We start from the raw sequence: 23,023 nt of genomic DNA on the forward strand, positions 1-23,023 counted from the left end.
AGGGAAGACATAAGCTCAGATATCAGAAAATCCAGAGCTGATGGGTTAGGCAACCCCTCTTTCACACATGGGACAGGAGCTACCTATAAAGGACAGGTCATACCCACCCCCAATTTCTCCCACTGGAATATCATCCAATGTCAAGTTTCCAGCTCTCCTTTCAAAAGGCAGCTTCCTCTGGAAAAATAAACAAGTTAAGCTGTTGTCAGTCACCAATCATTTATCATGAGCTAATTCCTTGGCAAATCTCCTCTGGCTCCTTGCTCTAGAGGGATACTGGGCCCCTTCCAAGGAGGGAAATGATTAGAATTGATTACGGGGACTAAGTGGTCTTGATAATTGTATAGTTTTGCCCACCACTGAGGCAGCATAACTGCAGTAAGGGCAACAGAGTTTCCAAGTGTACATGAGCACACCTGGGAGCCTTCAGGGACAGAAACACTGAAGGTGGGATTGATGGACAAAGGCGTCAGAAGATGTAGGAGGAAAGAGTAGGGAAGGCTGGAGAGAAAGGTGGGTGGGTGGGAAGGAGAGAGGAAATTTAAAAAGCTATGTGAAGTAAAGGCATCGCTACCTCCTCTCCTCAAATGAACCTGAGTCCACCCACAACATCCTGCTCAGATTATTTTTGCCACTGCAGCCTTCAGATGGCCATGATCCCAAGAATTGAGCCAGCCTGGATTGGCCTCAGAGAGAGGCCTTCACTGGAATTCCAGGGCTTTCCCTGACCTCACCAAGGAAGTGGTGGCAGAGGAAGGAGATAGAACAGTTGTCTGCAAATCCCCTTCACCCTGCTGAGCTCCCTTGGCCTCACTTCACTGCAACAACGACTCTGTACTCAGCATCCACTGTGTGCTGTGGGCCAGATCTGACCTCAGAGACGGTACATCCACTGCCCCTAATGCTCACAACAGCCCACCACAGGTAGGCATCCTTTCCCCATTTCAGGCATGAGGAAACTGAGGCTCAGGAGAATGAAGCAGGTAGCCCAATGCTGGGTTTGCCTCAAACTTGCCTAGCTCTTTCCCCACTGCTTCCACAGCCTCCTCCCCAGAACACCCATGTGATGGCTGGGGAAACAAGGGGAACACCCAACACAACTGTAATGAGGCTAGCAACAGAAGCAAGTTCTCCCACCCCATCTTTAGGGTCTTTCTTGATTTCTCTTTCCTAAAGGTCATGAACAAGATGCCTGCAGTGGTCATGCCATGGGGGAGAATGCCAAGTTGCCACATTGGCCCCTGGGGGCCCAGCTTTCCTCCAGCCTGGGTCCTCTAGTCCACAGTGCCCGGCATCCTTCCCTCTCCGCCCACCCCTGAGGTAAGAAAGATGCTGCTGCTGCTTCCCAGTGTCCTTCTGTTCTGCTCTCTTCTCAAAGCTCAGGGGTGGGGGAGGACCATAATCCCTCTAAGGTGGCTCTTCAACTCCCTGCTGTACAGTCCCAGGAGTCTAACAGGTGTCCATGCATATTAGTGAATCAGGGCGGGCCAGATACCCAGGAACCAAATACACTAGGCATTGCTGTGCCCTCCCAGTGGCTCTGCTGGGATTCCCCAGTTCCCCACCCCCTTACCCAGAGTGAGGCTCCTGATGGCTGAGGCCCCAGGACCAGCATCAGCTCAACTTTAACAGGGCACGGAAGACGAGGGAACATGGGAAGGGAACTGGGAGGAGGGGGATGAGTGGGGCACATTGCTGTAACTTACATTGCCCTTTTCAAACAGGTCTGTGTTATTCCTGCAGTTGTAGAGCAGCCGTTCCCCCGTGTCCCCCACATCACCAAAAAGGCAGAGATAGACGTTGGTATCGGTCCCAGCACCTTCAAGTTCACCTGTGCACACAGTCACACGGTACCGGGCCACTGGCAGGCAGAGAGAGGGACACCATTGTTGACAGCCCCCTGCTTCCCATCCCTAGCCCTGCTGCTCCCACTTCTAAGCTCTGATTCCTCCTCTCCTTCTAGTTCTCATCTCTGACCTTCCCCCTTCCTCCCAACTATCTAAATCCTACCACCCACCAATCAAGAGCTGAGTCATCCCCAAGTCTGTTGGCCTAGGCCCTTGGTCATTATAGGTATATGGATTCCATTTAAATCCATGGGATCAAATGAGACAGACCAGAGGTTCCCAATCCTGTCGATTATCAGTATCCTCTGGGAAACTTTTATAAGAATTCAGATTCCTGAGCCCTGCTTCAGATTTCTCAAATCTGAATTTCCAGAGCTCAGTCTACTAAACGTGAATTGCTTCCCAGATTTCTTGGGGGACTGTGATGGAGCTGGCCAGTGCTTGGGGACCACTGGTCTAACCCAAACATGTTTGCCCTCAATTCCATCCATCCCAGTAAACCTTTTGCCTTAGGTTGTTCTCCAACTTCTATGTGTTCTCAAGAAAGATAACTTTTCTCCATGAACAAGAATTGTGTCTTCTTCTCTTCAGAACTCCCACTGATAAGGACATGCCAGTAAGCAGAGAGAAAGGCATGAAATACAGTCACTGTGGGAAGGGCAGCAGCTTCTTCCTATGTTGAAAATGTACTGTGGAGCGGGTAGACCTGCATCCCTGCATGCCCAGCCCTCCTTCTCACTTAAACTAAGCTGAAAAGTAAAATGTACCCATTCATTCACTTATTCACCCCAAATCGGTTTACTGAAACCTAGTAGGTGCCAAGCACCATTAACAGTACAGGAATTCTGATGTTAGAGTTAAGAGTAAAAGTAGAGAGGAGCAATGCAAAGTAAAATCATAAATTATGAATAAGAAAATGTTTTTGTTATATCTGTAACTCAGATAACACAGTGGAGGGACATCTTGGAGTGGTAAGGAGTGGAGTGAGGGAATATAAATTATTTAGAGATGCAGAAAAGGTGACTGCAAAGAGGTAATGTGTGAGCTATAAAGTTAGATAATTCTGGCAAGTGCAAAGGCCCCTATGTGGGGATGCCTGGTGTATGTTCCAGGAGCAGAGAAAAGGCCAATATGGCTGGAGTAGAAGGAATGGGAAGGAATATGAGATAAGGCTCAGAGGTGGACAGGAGCTGGATACATGGGGTGTAGCGGGTCAAGGTAAGAAGTGTGGCTTCCTTTTTATTTTTAATTTTTATTTTTATACAGTGGAAAGCCATTGGAGGGCTTCAAGCAACGAAGTAACTTGATCTGGTCTATGTTTTAAAGAGCACTCTGGCTGCCATGAAGAATTGATTATATAGAAAGAAGGAGTAGAATCAAAGAGGTCAGTTAGCAGAATTACAGTAGTCTAGAAGAGAGGATGGTGCCTAGGACTGGAAGCGCAACAGAAGTGGAGAAAAGTCAACAGATTAGCAATATAGTTTGGATGCTAAGTCTAAAATATACTATTTTGGACAAAATAGTTATTGGTGATGGATCAGACAGGTAACTGCGGAAAAGAGAGAAGTTGCAGGTGACTCCCAGGTTTTTGGCTTGGGCAATTAGGTGGATAGAGTTGCCAGTAAGGAGTAGGGGAGTCTTGGGGGAAGGATAGGTTTGGAGATGGAAATCAATGGTTCTGTTCTGTTCATTATACATTTGAGCTGTCTATTAGATGTTCAAAAACTGAGGTCAAGATGGCAGCTGAATATGTGTCTGCAGGGTCAGGATTGGTGATATGACTTTCATCATCATAGGAATATAGAGTCCATTTGAAGTCATGGGATCAAATGAAATACCCTATGGTGAAGATATAGACAAGGACTGAAAGAATATTTGAACAAATAATGGTCAAAACTTCCCAAATTTGATTTTAAAAGCATTAATATACACATTCAACATGTTCAACAAACTCCAAGTTATGATAAATTCAAAGAGATCTACACCTAGACATATTATAGTCAAACTGTTGAGAGCCAAAGATGAAGAGAGAATCTTGAAAGGAGTAGCACAAAAGTGACTCATCACATATAAGGGATGCTCAATACAATTAACAGCTGACTTCTCATCAGAAACTACAGAGGCCAGAAGGCAGTGGGATGATATATTCAATGTGCAGATCATTAACCAAGAATTTTAAATCCACAAAAGCTACCTTTCAAGAATTAAGAAGAAATTAGGGCGTTCCCAGAATATAAAATACTACAAGAATTAATCACTGGCATATCTGCCAAGAAATATTAAAGAAACCTTCACATTAGACATTAAACAGTAACTTGAAATCACCTGATAGATAGAATAAAGAGTACCAGAAAAAGCAATGACATAAGTAAATACATAGAAAACATGCAAGTATTTTTTATTTGTGAATCTTTTCTTCTCATATCTCATATAAATGACAACTGCATAAAGCAGTAAATATAGAGCTGCACCACTAGTGAGTTTATAATATGTAAAGATGCAATTTATATTACAATAATAGCATGAAGGAAGGGGAAGAGAACAAACCTATATTGGAACAAAGTTTTTGTATACTACTGAAATTAAGTTAATATTAATCTGAACTAGATTATTTTAAATTAAGACGGTAATTGTGATTTTCTGGGAAACCACTAAGAAAATCACCCCAAAAATATGGTCAAAGAAACAATGAGGGACCAAAAATGGTACTCTGTAAAAAATATAAAAGCAGTAAAGAAAGCAGTAAGAATATAAAAATGTATAAGACATATAAGCAGTAAGAAACAAAAAAGATATGACATACAAAATATAGTTAGCAAAATGGCAAATGTCAATCTGAACATATCAGTAATTGCATTAAATGTATTACATTAAATTTAATTAGACTAAACATTTCCATCAAAAGCCGGAGTGTGGTGGCCATTCCGCAGAAACAGGGTGAATCTACCCACCCCAAATTTGCTCAGCTATCAAGGCTGATGATACCACACATACACCAAGAGCCAGATTCTATTATTTACATAATGAGGAGTTCTTGGGAGAGCTTGGCAGGCTCTTGAGCAGGTCCAATAATAGCTTGGGACAGCAGGGAGATTAGGATTTTATGGTGGTTAGGGAGTGAGGCTGAGGTGGTGGCTCCTTTGAATGATCAGGACTTGTATGGCTTAAACTTTCCACCAGTGTTAAGGAAGGCTTTCTTATCAGCTGGCCTATAAATGAGGCAAAAAGGAAGACAGGAGTGGTGTAGTTTAAAACCTGCCAGGAGTCAAACATCCAAAAGGAATCAGACTCTATTACACAGAGATTGGCAAAATGGATAATGGATCTAACTATCTTCTATCAACAAAATACACATTTTTCTATTCAAAGTCACAAATAGGGTGAAAATAAAAAGATTACCCATAAAACTGGCTCAAGAAAAAATAGACAATCTAAATAGACATATAAAAAGTGAAAAGATTGATTAAACTGCTAGAAGAAAACAGGAAATTCTTCACAACGTTAGGCTGGGCAAGAATTGTTTAAGACTTCAAAAGCATAGGCAGAAAAATAAAAAATAGACAAATAATATTACATCAAACTTTTGCCTAAACAAAAACTTTTGCACAGCAAAGAAAACTATTAGCAGAGTGAAGATACAACATACATAATAGAAGAAAATATTTGCAAATTATACATCTGACAAGGGGTTAATATTCAGAATATATAAGAAAATTAAATGACTCAAAAGCAAAAACAAACAAGCAAACTAATAACTCGATTAAGAAATTGGCTAAAGACCTTAACAGACATTTCTCAAAAGAAGACATACAAATGGTTTAACAGACAGATGAAAAAAAAAAGTTCAACATCACTAATCATCAGGGAAATGCAAATCGAAACCGCAGTGAAATATACCATCTTGCTCTAGTTAGAACGGCCATCATCAAAAAAACAAAAGAAGTGTTGACAAGGATGCAGAGAAAAGGGAACACTTGCACACTATGGGTAAGAGTGTGAACTAGTATGGCCATTATGAAAAAGAGTATGGAGGTTCCTCAAAAAAGTTAAAAATAGAAGAACCATATGATCCAGTAATCCCATTACTGGGTATATATACAAAAAAATGAAAACAGTATGTCGACAAGATATCTGTACTCTCATGTTTATTGCATCATCACTACTTACAATAGCCAAGATATAGAATCAACCTAAGTGTCCAACAATGGATGAATAGATAAAGAAAATATGGTATACATACATAATGCAATACGATTCAGCCACAAAAAAAGGAATAAAATCTTGTCACTTGCAACAACATAGATGAACCTGGAGAACATCATGTTAAGTGAAATAAGCCAGACGCAGAAGACCAATACTACGTGATTTCACCCATGTGGAATATTTTTTTAAAAAAGAGAGAGATAAGTCGATGTCATAGAGGCAGGGAATTGAATAATATTTTTGCAAGAGTAGTTACAAGAGACTGGGGAAAGGAGGGGGGAGGAGAGGATGGGGAGAAGTTGATCAATGGGTACAAAGGTACAATTAAATGAGAGGAATAAGTTCTGATGTTCTATTATACAGTATAATGACTACAGTTAACAATAAAGACTTGTATATCACAAAATAGCTAGAAGAAATGCTTTTGAACATTCTCACCATAAAGAAATGATAAATGCATGAGGTGATGGATAGGCTAACAACACTGATTGGATCATGATACAACATATATTTGTCTCAAAACGTTAAATTGTACCCCATAAATACATACAATATGTCCATTAAAAACAAAATTCCAAATCTTTTAAGTGAAAAGATGAATTAATTTAAAAAAACCCAGCCAGAAGAAAAGCCTATGCCCAGATGTTTTTATTACTGAATTCTACCAAACACTCAGAGAAGAAATAATACTAATACTTCTCCAACTCTTCCAAAAATAGAAGAGGAGGGAACACTTCCCAACTCATTTTCTGAGGCCAGCATTACCCTGGTACCAAAACTGACAAAGACATTATAAGAAAACTACAAACCAATATCTCTTATGACTATGGATGCAAAAATCTTCAACAAAATATTCACAAAAAGAATCCAGCGACATATCAAAAGAGTTATACATCATGACAATGTAGGATTTATCCCAGAGATACAAATTGGCTTAACTGCTGAAAATCTATTAATGTAATTTATCAAATTAATAGAATAAAAAGGAAAAATCATGTTATTATCTCAATAAATGTAGAAAAAGCATTTGACAAAATCTAACACCCTTTCATGTTTTAAAAAACCCATCAACAAACTAGGAATGAAAAGGAAATTCATCAACCCATAAATGTTAGCTATAAAACACCCACAGCTAACATCATAGTTAATCATGAAAGACTGGACAGCATACTTTCCCCTTAAGATCAGAAACAAGTCATCTCTTCTATTCAATGTGGTGCTGGAGATTTCAGCCAAGGCCACTAGGCAAGCAAATATATAAAAGATCTAAATTGGAAAGGAAGAAGTATCTTATTCATGGATGACATAACTATGTATTTATAAAATCATAAGGAATTCACTAAAAAACTGTTAGAATAAATGACTTCAGCAAAGTTGTAGAGTACAAGATCAATATACCAATCGATTATATTTCTATTCTTTTGCAATGAATAGTCTGCAAGTGAAATTAAGACAACAGTTCTATTTGCAACAGCATCAAAGAGAACAAAATATTTAGAAGTAAATTTAAGAAAACAAGTGAAAAACATACACTCTGAAAACCACAAAATATTTTTGAAAGAAAATAAAGATCTAAATAAATGGAAAAACATCTCATGTTCATGAATTAGAAGACCTAACATTATTAAGATGGCAATACTCCCCAAACTGGTCTATAGATTCAATGTAGCCCCTAACAGAACTCAGCTGACTTATTTGTAGAAATTGACAAGCTGATTCTAAAATTCATATAGAACTGCAAGGGACCCAGAATAGCCAAAACAACCCTGAGAATGAATAATCAAGGAGAAGAACAAGTGTTGACAAGGATGTACAAAAATTGGAACTCTCACACATTACTAATAAGAATTTAAAATGGTACAGCTATTTTGATAGTTTGGCAGTTTCTCAAAAAGTGAACCAAAGAGCTACCAAATGACCCAGCAAATTCACTCTTAGGTATATGCTCAAGAGAACTGAAAATATGTCTGCATAAAAACTTGTACATGGATGTTTATGGCAGCATTATTTACAATAACCAAAAAGTAGAAACAATATAAATGCTCTTTAACAGTTGAATTTGGTACATCCATACAATGGACTATTATTCAGCAATAAAAAGAACGGAGTATTGATAATGCTATAATATGGATGAATCTTGAAAACATTATGTTAATTGAAATAAACTAAATTTAAAAAGGTCACATATTGTATGACTCTCTATATGTGAAATATGCAGATTAGGCCAATCTGTGGAGACAAAAAGTAGATTAGTGGTTGTCAGAGGCAGAGGCAGAGGGGTAAAGTGGGGAAATGGGAATGACTGCTAATGGGTATGGGGTTTCTTTTTGGGGGAGATGAAAATGTTCTGGAATTTAGTAGTGGTGATGGATGCAGGATTTTATTAATATACTAAAAGCCATTGACTTGTACACTTTAAATGGGTAAATTGTATGGCACATGAATCATATCTTAATATAGCTGTTGTTTTTTGTTTGTTTTGTTTGTTTCTGAGAAGGAGTTTTGTTCTTGTTGCCCAGGCTGGAGTGCAATGGCGCGATCTCTGCTCACTGCAATCTCTGCCTCCTGGGTTCAAGCAATTCTCTTGCCTCAGCCTCCCGAGTAACTGGGATTACAGGCACCCGCGACCATGCCTGGTTAATTTTTTTGTATTTTTAGTAGAGATGGGGTTTCACCATGTTGGCCAGGCTGGTCTCAAACTCCTGACCTCAGATGATCCACCCATCTTGGACTCCCAAACTGCTGGGATTACAGGCATGAGCCACTGCGTCCTGCCATAGCTGTTGTTTTTAAAAATGGACATGATTCATTGATAGTCCATCTAAAATGAAGACAAAGTATACCTGGAATGAGACAAATCACCAGGAAGTTGAATTCAGTGTACAAATTATTTTTTCAGTAACATGACCATTTTATCTGGAGATATGCAGACATCTGAAAAATTAATTTGACCATGAAACATATGAGTACACAAAGATAGAGTGTCTGTGGCAAAAGTACTTGTTAGAAGAACAGGCAAAGAATGACTGATTGTACATAGAGGCCTGCCTTGAGCAAAGCTGATATAGGTAGGCACTTAAACCATGAGTTAAGATTGAGGAGAACTCTCCTGCCTACCAATATTGTCTCCTCGTAGGGCCGCAGCACCTGAAATTTAAGCATCATTGTCTTCTCTAATCAACTTGTTTAAAATTTAAATGCTAAATGCTTTCAATCTTCAGCCTTTGTATAAATGAAGTTGGTTCTTTTGTGTGAAGCTCTCAATGGTCCAACGTATCAACAGTGAGAGGAATGAACAGCTGAGGACTGAAGGTGGAAACATGACACAGCAGGGAAGGAAAGCTCTCAACACCAGCCTGGCTTCACTCTTAATTATGATGAAGGCCAGTTCTGCTTTTTTAGCTGTAACTTTTAGGCAATTCCCAGAAGCAAAATGATAAGGGAATTTAGAAATCCTTTTGCCTGGGAATTCCCATCCCTTTGGTTCTGAGCTCTGAGGTCCCTTTGGTTGGAAGTTCTCAAGGGTCTTGATTCTCTCTAGGAGCCCCTCTGAAACACCCCAGCCATGGATGTCCCAAGCTCCTTCTTGGCAAGAAGTCTGTGGACAATTTAAAATAGTTATATTGTTATATACCAGTAGTGAAAGACTTTAAAGAGATGGGTAAGTACAGAGCCTCTTTACTTTAATTTTAAAATTACAGCTCTGATTAATGAGAAGCTACGATTTTCTGCACTTGAGTCCAGTGGCCTCTTGCCCACTCATCAGTGGTGTGTAATCACTTCTCTTGGAAGTACAGTGGAGAACACGGATCTCATTTATTTTACTGTCATGTAGCTCCTGAGGGACAGCCAAGGTGGAAATAAATTGTGAGCTGGCATGTGTATTGTTCATGTCTCCCAGTCTGTGCTAATCAGAACAATCACTCCCAAAAGCCTCTTGGCTCTCAGACATGGCATTAATTGCTTATTTGGCTGGCCCTTAATTTGTAAGTAAACCAGAGACACACAACTTCAAACTCAGAGAAATGATTTTAAATTGGTATTTACTCATTTTACATGAGTCTAAGACTCTCCTCTTAAGGGATTTCCAGGACGTCTTTACACACTATACATTTCACACTGGTACCAGCTGGGAAAACGAAGCATTGTCACCAGCTCTATTTACTGTTACAAAACATTCCAACCAGAAAAGGAGATATAAGTACTTGTAGAGGTGAGTGAGGACATAGGGGTGTTCCAAGCGTAAGATAAATGTTTGTGGGCCATAAAGAGCAGTTGAGAGAAAGAAATTCAAGTTTGTTTGGGCTCTGAAATACAGCCAGGGACCGCAAGAAGACATCAAACTGCCTTATAGCCACAACAGACAGCCCTTCAATCCATACTATCCATATCCATACTATCACAAGAATTATTTTTTTCCTTGAAATGTTTTTTTAATAGCATCACGGAAGACAACGAAAAAATACCAGCTAGGATAGCCCCACAATTGTACACTGTTAAAAATGTTTACAAGCACATTTTATACATGTAACCTGTAGAGATGCTCTTCCTTGCCATCTCCTCCACCTCCTGACATGGTCTCTCCTTGTCTGTCAAATCCCTCCACATAGAAGACCTAGCTCAAATGTCACTTCATCTGCAAAGTTTGTCCCAACTTTCTGGACAGGAAGCTTATCTCACCACTGTGTTTCCACAGCATTCACACTTCAAGACCTGCCAGTTCCACCTTCAAAATATTTCTTGAATTTATCTTCTCCTCTCTGGTCTCCTCTCTCTGTCTGATTTCAGAACCTCTTTTCCTCCCCACTGAAAGTCTGATTGTAGGTTTGTCTCTCTGTTCCATCCTCCACCCATCCATGTCAGCCCCTGACAGACCAGGAAAAATGTGGGGAGGAAGAAGTGACAGGAGGTCAAGGGTGAGGTGAAGTGTACCAAGGTCACAAAAGTGCTGGGAGGGCAGGGGCTTGAGTCAGAGGGTGGGGCATAGGTTCAAAGAAGGGGCAGCTTCATGGGATGATCCCAAATTAAGTGGCAGGGAAGGGCTGGCTAAGTGGGCTGGGCATAGGCCAACAAAGTGGGTGAGTGTTGGAGGCTGAAAGAATGAGGGTCGTGATCAACTCAGTATACCACTGGAGGCTATATGAGGAAACAGAAAACTGTTCTCATGCATGCAGGTTGTTGGCAAACTGACAAAGTGTGTCTGCTACCCAGAAGGAATGCTGAGGGCAGTCACGCCCCAGCAGCAGTGTTTCTTATGATTAGGTACATCTGAAGCCTGTTAGCAATAATGCAAACCTGTGATCAATCCATCAGCAGACCAATTGTTACCTCCTCCTCTCTGCTCTTTCTACCCAATAAATACGAAGGGCTATGGAAGCTCAAGGCCCTTGCTTGACAGAAGCAAGGAGCTCCCTGGCCCCTTCTTTAAAACAGATTCTTTTGTTTTTTGTTTTCATTTCTCGTCTGTCTCCCTTCATTCAGTCCTGTAGTACCCATCACAGGTGAGCACCAGGATGCAGGTGAGTGGGTGTTCTACATGGACACTGAAAGAAGTAGACAAAGGCTCTTAAGGTTTAGTATGCATACAAATTACTTGGCATGCTTGACAAAATTCATATTACCAGGAATAGCCCTCAAAGACTCTAATCAGTGTAGCTGGTGGTGGGCCTAGGAATCTGTATTTCAATAAACACTTCAGGTAGTTTTGATATAGATGGGCCCTTGACTGTACTTTAGGAGATGTTGTCTGTTATAAGCTGAATTGTGCCCATACCCCCAAATTTATATATTGAAGTCCTAACTCCCCAATAACTCAGAATGTATTTGTAGATAGGGCCTTCAAAGGAGTAAAGTAAAAGAAGGTCATATGGTTGGGGCCTAATCCCTTCTCAGTTGATGAGGAGGGAAAATAAGGTTCTTAAGGGAAAGTCATGCTTCACTCAAGGCAAAGAGGGGGTGGAAGTAAAGAACATTCCGGACATTACAAATTAAAATAGATTTCTTTCTAGAAAACCTTATCAAAATGGCAATCTACAGGTTGCTTTAAAAATTTAACTAAACAAAAAAGTTTTCACCAACAAGACTAGGGGAAGGGGTCAAGTTTAGAGAACACAACACAATTTTGGAAGCTGGAGAGCAGCTAGAAAAGTGGTAAACGCTTAACACAGTGGTTCTCAAAGTGTGGTTCCCCAACAGTAACATAGATATTACCCGTAAATTTGTTAGACAAGCAGATCCTTGAGTCCCACTCCAGACTAACTGAATTAGAAACTCTGCAAGTGGAGCCCAGCAATCTGTGTTTTAACAAGCCCTCCTGGGGATAATGCATGCTGAGGTTTGAGAATTGCTGACTTAGCAGACCGGAAAGGATTGATCAGAGCTGTCAGTCACAAAATTCAAGAAGGAATCCTACCAAAAGGCTCAAGAATGACAGTGCCAGATAATGTAGAAATAGAGCCTGAGAATCTAAAATCATGCGAGTTAGTTAGAAGGGCTTCAAAAGCAGTTAGGGCCCAAGACTTCTCCCCAGTTCTTTATACCTGCAGGCTCAATTCTGGCACGCAAAGTGGACAGATCAGGTAAGAACAGGTGTATTTCTGCCTTGGTGGACTACATATCAGGTTAGTGCAAAAGTAATTGCAATTTTTGCCATTACCTTTAATATTATATTAAGTCCCAATTTGGGGAATGGGTTATATGTTATCATATTTAGATAGATGATTGCCTTGTTCCCAAGGCAGTTATTACAAAACGCAAAAAGGCAGGGTGATGTTTTGGTATAGCCACTGAACCAGGAAGCAAGAGACCTTATTCTAGATTTAACTCTGTCTCTAACTAACTGTGTAACCATGGCAAGAACGTCCTCAGCTCCTTATCTGCATCAGGCTATTTTAAGGGCCTTTGCACACAAATATTCTACAGTCATATATTTAATTAAGAATGAAGAAGAACCATAAAATAAAAGAAACATGGTGCTAATTACAAGCATTGCCTAATTAAACTAACAGAATGATCTCTTTTTAGATACTTGCTGTTTGAGGTTTCTATGTTTATGAGTATTTAACTCTGATCAAACTGTTTCAACAAATATATACAGAACTTCTACTGGGTGTGCAAATGCAGTGTTTATAAATATCACACAATCACCTGTGAAATGAGATTACGGAGATATTTACAAGGGCTACTGGAACTATGGGTGACACTGTTTTCTACATATTTTTACCTTTTTGTAATGTTGCAATACTATTTTCCTGCTTAAAATTTAAGGACTGCCACAAGGATAGCAAATGGGTTATCTTAAGTGCCAATTCTGATCAATAGTTAATGTCTGTTTGGAATTCTTTATTGAGGGCTACAAAGCTCATTTCAGACTCATGGGAGAGAATGTTTTGATCACTCAGTAATGTCTGCCGTGTGAAAAGGACAGGGCATGTGCTCTGTATTTGCCAGTACTGTGCTTCTATAACCTAGAGGCAAAATGACTTCTTCCCTTTGGCTATTTGAATGTGGCTCCAGGATTCCACATTTAAAGCTTAGTCCTTCTCCTACTATCCTTAATTAGAGATAGAATACTTATTAGGTAGCAGCCAACTGTGGCTACAGGAACCCAGATCTAGCTTTTCTTTTGGGGAACATTTCATGCACAATTTGAGGGAAGCAAGAGGATATTTCCTTTCAAGGAGGCTCTGGAGAACTATTGCTCAGGGCAGATGCTTCTCATCCCCTCAGAGCCAACCTGAAGACCCACACATCTTCCCTCCCTCCCCACCACACCAATCATGGTAGAGCTCCGGCATCATGACTTGGAGATGGCTTTTCTAAGCCAGTCTTGAGGCAGGGACCTTCCAAATCCACTCTGGCACTCTAAGGGGCCTGAAGATGCAAAGCAGACAAGACTCTCAGCTCATAGGTCAGGCCTCGGGACACCAAGCAGGAGTTCCACTGCCTCCCAGGATGGAGAGCCCAACAAGACTCTCAGCTCATAGGCCAGGCCCATTGGGATACCAAGCAGGAGTTCCACTGCCTCCCAGGATGGAGAGCCTGTCAGTACTTACTGCCCATGATCCTGCACACTGTTGGGCCTTCTGCAGTCATTTCCCTCACTATCTCATTGTCATCCTCATTGGCATCCAGCCAGCGGTTGCAATTGAAGTTGTACTTGTCTTTGTTCAGAGTGTTCATCAAGGTCATCTGGAATGAAGTTCTGGGGTGAGCAAGTTGGTGCACCAGGGATGTTCACCGATGCCCTGGAGTCCCCATTCTGCTATCTCATTGCAGAGAAGCCAAGGCTATTTCCTAGAGATAATCCTTATGGCAGGCAGAGGGCTGGATTAGTATTTATTCCTGGTTTCCTGGAAACCCACACTTGCCTAGCAACCAGATGACTAGGGCAGAATGCAAGCCCCCCCAAACACCTGAGCGTTTTCTTAATCTACTTTGGAAGTCTCTCCCCATTAGGAAGTCCCTGTGGCCTGTATCCAAATTCAGGTCTCACCATAACCCTTTTCAGTCCCTATTCACAATAAATACAGAGGCAAATTTATATGACAGGGTCATTGAAAAGGGACCATCCTTGTTCCTTTCCCAACAACCTCCCAAACCCCAAGATGGTGCATCTCACCCTTTCTAAATGCCATCCAGAACCAGAACTCCTTTTATCATGCCATACTCGAATCTTATAAAACCTGCCAAGATCCGGGAGCTCAATCTATGGTGAGAAATAAAAACATTTGAGTGGGCATAACTGAAGAAATGTGTTTATTCTTATAGCTGACCCACTCTCAGGATGGTACCTGCTTTGGGCTCTTTCTTCAGCAGTGAGGATGGGTTTGCTTCAATCAAGCCACCCTCACATATTTTATCTTCTCATGACCCTTGTAACCAGGAGCACGTGAGGGCAAGACAGACACGTAGGGCAAGGGTTCAGTCTGGGCCGGTGAAACTGAACAAAAATAACTGCCCCACAGTGGGATTCAGACTAAAGAAGATCCTCCAAGCAATAAACTTCCAGTAACAAAATCTATAGGGCAGCCCTGCAAATTAGCACAGGCCCACAGCCCCAGGACTCTACTGGGCAGTGAAACAGACAAAAAGATCAATAAGCAGTCATGCCCTTTCTCTAGGGGCTCAAGTCTAGCAGAAAAGATAAATATATAAAGAGCAATGAACTGAGTGGTGTAACAGAGGTACCAATGGGGTGCTGAGAGGAGAGCCTCAAATTACAAATTATTCCTAACTAAAGGTTGAAATAGCACTTCCATTGGGGGGAAAAAATCTTTGCTCTAGTTTTATGCATAATGGAAAGTTTTAAAGCTGAATCTTAAAAAAAGTTCTAAAATTCATACTTTCGATTAAATTTGATCCTTACTCTCTAAATCAGTCCATATTGGGCAGTCTGACACTAAGTGTGCTCAGGGTCTCTGTTCTGCAATGATTCCCTAACTCCTGGATAGTTTAAGCCATTCCATACTTGCTTCTTCACCCAGCCTTGGTTCTGGACTGTTTGATTCAGATGAATGGACCAGATCAAAATTGTACCCCATTCAATACATTGCTTATAAATCATCAAATTTGTCTCCCTTTGCAGGGACCTAAAATCTCCATTGTACCTTTTTGTCTTCAAACTTGGTCCAAAACCTGGCTTAGAGAACCAGAATCCCCAGGACGAATGCCCTACATCCCTTCCTCCTTTCTCCCTCCCATCCATCACACTCCTCTCCTACCTTAAACTTCTCGATTATGCCGGGTTTGAACCACTTGTTGTTGGGATTCAGGAGAATCTCATCTGTCCGCCCCTTCTGCCCATAAATCTGGATGAAGATGGGAGAGTTGGTACCAGCTTTCTTTAAGTCAGTCGTCCAGACCCACAGGGACCAGGGGAATTCTGCAAGACAGATCAAGTTGCACCATAAACTTCAGGAAGTGAAGAGATTTTCATATTACCGTAGGGAAGAAGGAAAAATCCAAAATGATCAGGACTGAAGGGCAGGGTATACACAGGTGTGTCCCACTCTCAGAAACCCATTATAGCCAAATTTAGAAAGCTGAGGATTCCTTACTATTAAAAATAAGATGCTATAATGTTCTTTTTAATGGCTAAAGTGTATTCATATGTTTTAAATCGGGGGACGAGTTGACTCCACCCACCCTATGTCCAGTAGTTTCAGAGTGCACTGTAGTGAATGATTCAGGTTAACACCTAGCTCATCACAGCAGCTTATTCCATTTGGTGACACTGGAGTCAGCCTTGGTACCAGGGGTGTGACTCTATATGGCCTGTACTTTGGAGAGTGGAGCTGCTGGGCGGGGCTGGGGGAGATTTTTCCTTCCTTTCTAGAGGAGACTTGAGAAGCAGGAGTGGACTGCCCTCATAGCTTTTGCCTAGTGGTCTGACATTCTGGCCTTTGCTGGCCCTGGCTGAGGCCTCCAGGTTCTGGGTCTTTCTCACTTACTTTTCAGCCGCTTCTTCCTGAGAGACACCATCTCATAGAGCTGCCTCTCAATCAACCCATCCGCTTTCTTCTCATCCAGCCAGTTGCTGCAAGGGAAGGTCTGCTGGATGCCAGTGAAGGGGCACAGAATCACCACCTGGGGAGAGTGGAGCACAGTGTCTCCAGCATTGAGTGCCCAGCAGGGACCTCTTCGTGATGTTCAGCAGGCTTCCAGCCCCACATTTAGAGACATCTGTATTAGGACTCTCAAGGAATGGCACCTTTTCTGTTGCCTATCTCATTAAATCTTAAATCAAGAAATGCAACCTCCAAGGAGTCTTCCAAAGTAGGTATCACCCATCTTCCAATTTGCTATTCAAATCTCAAACTTTTCCTCTATACACAACACCCTCTTTGAATACCATATTTCTTTAAGTACATCATAAAATCTCAGTTAATCTGAACCAAATGAACTAGACTACTAGGTTAATTCCCTATAATTATCTTGTAGGAAAAAAGTAAGTCCCATGCAAGCTAATTAATATCTGGAATGTAATATAAAAACCAACTTCTCTCTTTTAGGCTTGATCCTCATTCAACCTTCTCTCTTATACCTTCTCTATCTCTCCCCAGTTCTGAACCCATGGATTTAGAACACTCACATTATAAATGTTGAAAGGATTGCTCCTGGCACACTACAGAATCCTCTATCAGCAAAGAAATTTTGACTCTCACATTACTGGTTTCTAAGCTTTACCTTCTTAACTTGAAAACTAATCTTTTTAACTTGAAAACTAAACTGACCCTCCCATCAGCCAAGGTTTTGACCAACCATTGTCTTACTGGGTATTTGTTGTCTACTGTTCATAGTGACAAAAATTGGCTGTAACTTCCTTAACTTGAATTCTTGCCCTTAGATATTCCCAGGTAATACTCACCTCATACTCACTATTGACCATTGTGATGAACCTTACCTTATAAGAAGCACCAGAGGAAGGATGCTAAGGGATGGTAGGAGGGGAGTATGTACCCCTTCAAACTCCCAGAGAAATGCTCCTCCCTAGAGATAAATGATGGCTCAGGACCACAGGCAGTAGCCCCCTCAAACATTTAGCCCTCTGACACAAATATACTGGCAATTAATATAGTTCACCCCACCTGCATTCAATAGATAGGAAACCTGAGGTCTAGAAAGGAGAATAAAGTGCCCAAGTTAGCACCTTTAGCTGTGGCAGAACCAGGAATATAAGTATTCCTGACACTAATTGTCAGTTTGGGATCTTTTCTACTCATCAGGAAGAACCTCAGAATTTCTATTTATGGCTGAGGTCCACTGGGATCCATTGTTGCACTCCATTTTTTATGCTGAAGATTCCATGTGACCATGTATTTAGAAGTGGACCTATACATAGGCAAAGTTGGAGAGCATCCTTGACAAGTTGAGGGCACAGGAGGGTATAATCACCAATAATTTATTTACAAGTCTTTCTTTCCTCTCAACAAATCCTGCAGATGTTTCCTCGTTTACTCTTGAATTGTTCTCTCATTGTTAACTGTGTATTGGTTAGTTTTGTCTTTTTAAGAAGTAGTAAAATCCTAAAAGTCTGAGGTTGTGTGTTTTCTCACCCCATGGGTCCCCTGAACATAGTTCTAAACATATAGTAAGCGCTTAAAAATCTATGATAAAAGTTCTGGTTCTAGAAGGTTAAAGGTTAGGTAAGCAACAAAATATAGTATTGTTACTAGAGCTTGTGGTTTTTATCTCAGGATTTTGTTTGTTTTATTGTTTTGTTAAATATAACCAGCCTGAGGGTATCATATTCTGTTATTTAAAAACTATTTTGTCATTATCTTTAAAAATAAATTAGTGTAATTCATATATTAAAAATGTTTGCCTCTGGACTAGGTATTCCAGAAACTAGGTAGCCTAAAAAGCCTCTCATCACCGCAAAATAGCCATATGTTACATAAACCACAGGAAGTATCACTTTACATACATTGCTGAGCTGCCGAGGGATTACAGAGAAGCCATAAGAACCAGCAAAATTCCGAGTAAGCAGAAACCCAGAGAGTGGGCAAATGTGAATGCTAAAGTTGGTGCTGCCCTGAAGCAAAAGACAATCTCAGGCACTCAGAGACCAGGAAACTAATAGCCACTTGAGGATGCGGGAAACTAGGCCATGGGCTTTACAAAATGGAGATTCCAAACTGGAAACACTGAATAAGCAGAAATATTCGAAGGACTGCTCCTTTAGACAAAAGGTAGACAGGGAAAAATCTACAAAGAGAAGCCTACCTTGTCTTTGCTCCAGACAGAAAATAATAATAGTTTTACCTAAGAAATAGTTATCATAAGCTTGGTCAGTCAGGATAAATAGTAATAAATGCATATGTAGACATATTGAGGAGAAGCAGGAGAATGCCAAAAACAAGATCTTAAGAGCATCTGGATAGAAAAAACAGATAGTGGCAATTAGACTAACAGAAACCAGAAGATACTGGGGAGTAAAACTCAGTATAGAATTCTGTACCCTAAAATTGTTTTTCAAGAATGAGAGTGATATAAAAAAACATTTTTCAAATGAACAAAATCAGAGTTTACCAACAATAGACCTTTTCCAAAGAAACTTCTAAAGGGTGTCCTTCAGGAAGAAGAAAATTGACACCAGAAATAAGGCCTTAGATGCAAGAAGAAGTGACAAGCAAACAAACTGGGAAACTTGTAGGTAAATCTGAACAAGCAACTCTATAAAACAATGATATCTAATATGTATATTTTAAAATAGTTTAAAATGGAGCTAAAATACTAGGCAAAAAAATAGCATGCAGAAATATTACTATTAGAGATTTCTAAGGTCTTTGCATTTGCCAAAAAAGAGTAAAGATATCAATTACATTCAGGGTTTCCCATATTAAGTATGTACAGTAAAATCACTATAAAGGGAAAAAAGAAATAGGGAAAAACAGTCAACCCAAAATAATTTTAAAAGAAGAAAAAAGAAACAGTAAAAGCAGAACAGATATATCAGTAATTACAATAAATATAAGCAGACTAAATTTCCCACTTCAGAGATAAATAGTATCAGATTGGATAATGATAAAGATTGAACTCACTAGGAGGCTATAATAATTCTATGCTTAGTAACATAGCCTCAAACTATATAAAGCAAAAATTGTTCTACAATAAGAAATATTTACCACCTTAGTGGTATATATTTCAATAGTGGTAGAGATTACACACACGCACACACACACATACACACACACACACACACCCCCCCTACCTATACAATTTTGCAGGAGACCGCAAGCAAACATTTGGGAAACATCACTGCAATTTTATACACTCTCTTTTAGGAAAGGACATACTTCTCATTTCACTCTAAAATCACAACCAATCGACAAATATACAAGAAAGGAATAAGGGGCCAATGCTACTCATGAACATAGAAAAATTCTTTTTTGTTTTTTTTTTTTTTTTTTGAGATGGAGTCTTGCTCTGTTGCCTAGGCTGGAGTGCGGTGGTGCAATCTCGGCTCACTGCAAGCTCCGCCTCCAGGGTTCACACCGTTCTCCTGTCTCAGCTTCCCAAGTAGCTGGGACAGGCGCCCGCTGCCACACCTGGCTAATTTTTTGCATTTTTTTTTTTTTTTTTTTTTTTTTAGTAGAGATGGGGTTTCACCGTGTTAGCCAGGCTGGTCTCGATCTCCTGACCTCGTAATTTGCCCGCCTCGGCCTCCCAAAGTGCTGGGATTACAGGCTTGAGCCACTGCGCCCGGCCAGAAAAATTCTATATTAAATGTTAATAACTCTAAAAACATGTAAAACAATCTATTATCACCAAGTTTGACTTATAAAAAAAGCAGTTGGTTTGCCATTTGAAAATGCACTCATATTAGTGCACCAACTTAATGAATAAAAGAGAAAGACCATACAACTATCTCATTAAGTGCAGAAAAGCATTAGATAAAATTTAATACCAATTCATCATAAAAACTCCTCACAATATAGAAGTAGAAGGGAATTTTACAAATCTAATCTAAGAATGTCTACCATAAACTTGCAAAAAAAATCAACCAAATAAAATATTAGAAGCAGCTCCTTTAAAATCAGAAACAAAATAAAGATATCCACTATTAATCCTACTACTCAGCATTGTACTGTAGGTCTTAGGCCATGTGGTCAAATAAACAAAAGAGAAAAAAGAACTATAAGCTTTGAAAATTTAAAAAAAAACTGTTATCATTACAATTTGACTTTCTACAGAAAAAAACAAAGAATTATTGAGATATTATCAGAATTAACAATAGAGTTTAGCAAAATGGCCATATGTAAACTAAATGTCCAGAAAATACTTCTATTTCTGTATCAGCAACAAATTGTTAGAAAATATAATTTTTAAAGAGATACCACTTATAATAGTAACAAAAATTATAAGGTCTCTTAAACATATCTAACAGACATGCAATTTCTTTATCACAAAATATAAAACTATATTGAAAACTATTAAAGAAGACATAAATTTTAAGAAGTATACCATATCCATAGACAGGGAAAGTCAATATAGTAAAGATGTCAGTTCTTTCAAATGAATCTATAGGTCCAAATGAATTCTGTTCAACACTGTTCTTCATGGGATTTGGCAAAATAAATAAATAAAGATTTCTTTGGAAGGGTAAATGGTTATGAATAGTCAAAACATTCTTGAGAAAGAATAACAAGGTAAACAAATTTCCCTAGCAGATACTAAGACAGTATAAAGGTAAAAATGAAGACAGAGTGTTATATTAGTGTAGAAATAAACTAAATAAGTGGAACAGACTAGAAAACTCAGTGGCAAAGTCATGAATTTTGTGAATTTTTTGTGTGATAGAAATGTCTTTTCAGAACAGTGGGAAAAGAATTACTATTTAGTAAATCAGTGCTTCCAAAACTTTCTTAATGATAAGAATTATCTAAACCACTTGCTAAATATCCAGATTACCTGGAAATTCTGACTCATTAGGTCTGAATTAGAGCCTAGGAATCTATTTTTATCAAGAATTCCAGGTGATTCTTAACCTTGGTTAAGTTTTAAAAGCCCTTCAATAAATGTTGCTGGAACATTTGCATATCTACATGGAAAAAAATAAAATTGAATTTCTCCCTCACAAAATTCAATTCCTGGTATTTTAAAAATATAAATGGAAAAATTAAAACAATAATTTTTGAAAAGGATATAGGAGAATGTCTTCATAGCTCTGAGATAAGTGCATTTCTTTCAATAATACCAAATGCATTAGTCACAAAGGAAAAGATTGATAAACTAGATACTTTTAAACTAAATCTCTTACTTAAAGAACATTACAAACCATAAGAAAATATTTGAACATATATTATCGACAAAGAATTAATATCCAGATTAAATTTTAAAACTCCTAAAAATAAGTCCAAAGATAGATTGGTCAATAGGAAAATCAGTAAAAGACATGAACAGACATTTTACATAAAAAGAAACATGAATGGCCAATAAAAACATAAAAACACATTCAACCTTGGTAGTAATCATAAAAATAAGAATTAAAACCACAACAGGATCATTTTACAACCTCCAAAATGGTGAAAATTAAAAATTCAGACAATATCAAGCATTTACAAGAACGTATAAAACAAAATATCTCTTACACATGGCTGACAGGAGAGTAAAATGGTGCAACTATTTTGGAAAACAATCTGGAATCCTTTGGAAATAACAGTTATCCTATAAAGCTGAAGATTCACTTACCCTGTGACCTAGCACTTTCATTCTGAGAAGCTCTTGCACACTTCTACAAAGATACATGTACAAGAACTTCATGGCAGGATTGCTCATAGTAGTAAAAATCAAGAAATCACTCCAAAATATCCATCAACAGAAGAATGGAGAAATAAATTGTAACTCATTCATACAATGGAATACTTTGCAGCAGGGAAATGGATGAACTACAACTTCTGTTACCATTTGGACAAATCTCTAAAACATAATGTTGAGTGAAAATTGACAGTTATGGCCAGGAGCGATGGCTCACTCCTGCAATCCCAGCACTTTGGGAGGCCGAGGCAGGCAGATAAACTGAGGTCAGGAGTTCAAGACCAGCCTGGCCAACATGGTGAAACCCCATCTCTACTAAAAATACAAAATTAGCCGGGCATGGTGGTGCATGCCTGTAATCCCAGCTACTTGGGAGGCTGAGGTAGGAGAATCACTTGAACCTAGGAGGTGGAGGTTGCAGTGAGCTGAGATCGTGCCATTGCACTCCACCCTGGGTGACAGAAGTGAAACTCTGTCCAAAAAAAAAGGAAGGAAGGAAGGAAAGGAAGGGAGGGAGGGACAAAAATTGCTAGTTACAAACAATACAAGCTTACACATAGAAAAAATTCATAATAGTATGTGCCCTTTGAGGGAAAGAGGACTATATGTGACTGTGGAAGGACACAGAGGAGTTTCAAAAGCATCGCGAATGTTCTATTTCTCAAGCTGTGTGATAGACAAAATTGAGGTTTGCTTTTTAACATTCCTTATGT

The 23,023-nt window shown here is 39.5% G+C and overlaps 1 protein-coding gene across 1 annotated transcript in view; it reads right to left on the minus strand.

Moving 5' to 3' along the window:
- Window positions 1-23,023, minus strand: part of LOXHD1 (lipoxygenase homology PLAT domains 1) — a 181,934-nt gene that overhangs the window by 102,417 nt on the left and 56,494 nt on the right. The window contains exons 9-13 of the mRNA XM_054537840.2: window positions 16,502-16,637; window positions 15,773-15,933; window positions 14,671-14,757; window positions 14,105-14,240; window positions 1,707-1,861 (exon numbers count right to left, since the gene is read on the minus strand). Coding sequence (XP_054393815.2) covers window positions 1,707-1,861; window positions 14,105-14,240; window positions 14,671-14,757; window positions 15,773-15,933; window positions 16,502-16,637 — 675 coding nt within the window. The remainder of the gene's footprint in view (window positions 1-1,706; window positions 1,862-14,104; window positions 14,241-14,670; window positions 14,758-15,772; window positions 15,934-16,501; window positions 16,638-23,023) is intronic.

The sequence above is a fragment of the Pongo abelii genome, chromosome 17, assembly GCF_028885655.2.
Source record: "Pongo abelii isolate AG06213 chromosome 17, NHGRI_mPonAbe1-v2.0_pri, whole genome shotgun sequence".
In the NCBI taxonomy this organism is placed as follows: Eukaryota; Metazoa; Chordata; class Mammalia; order Primates; family Hominidae; genus Pongo; species Pongo abelii.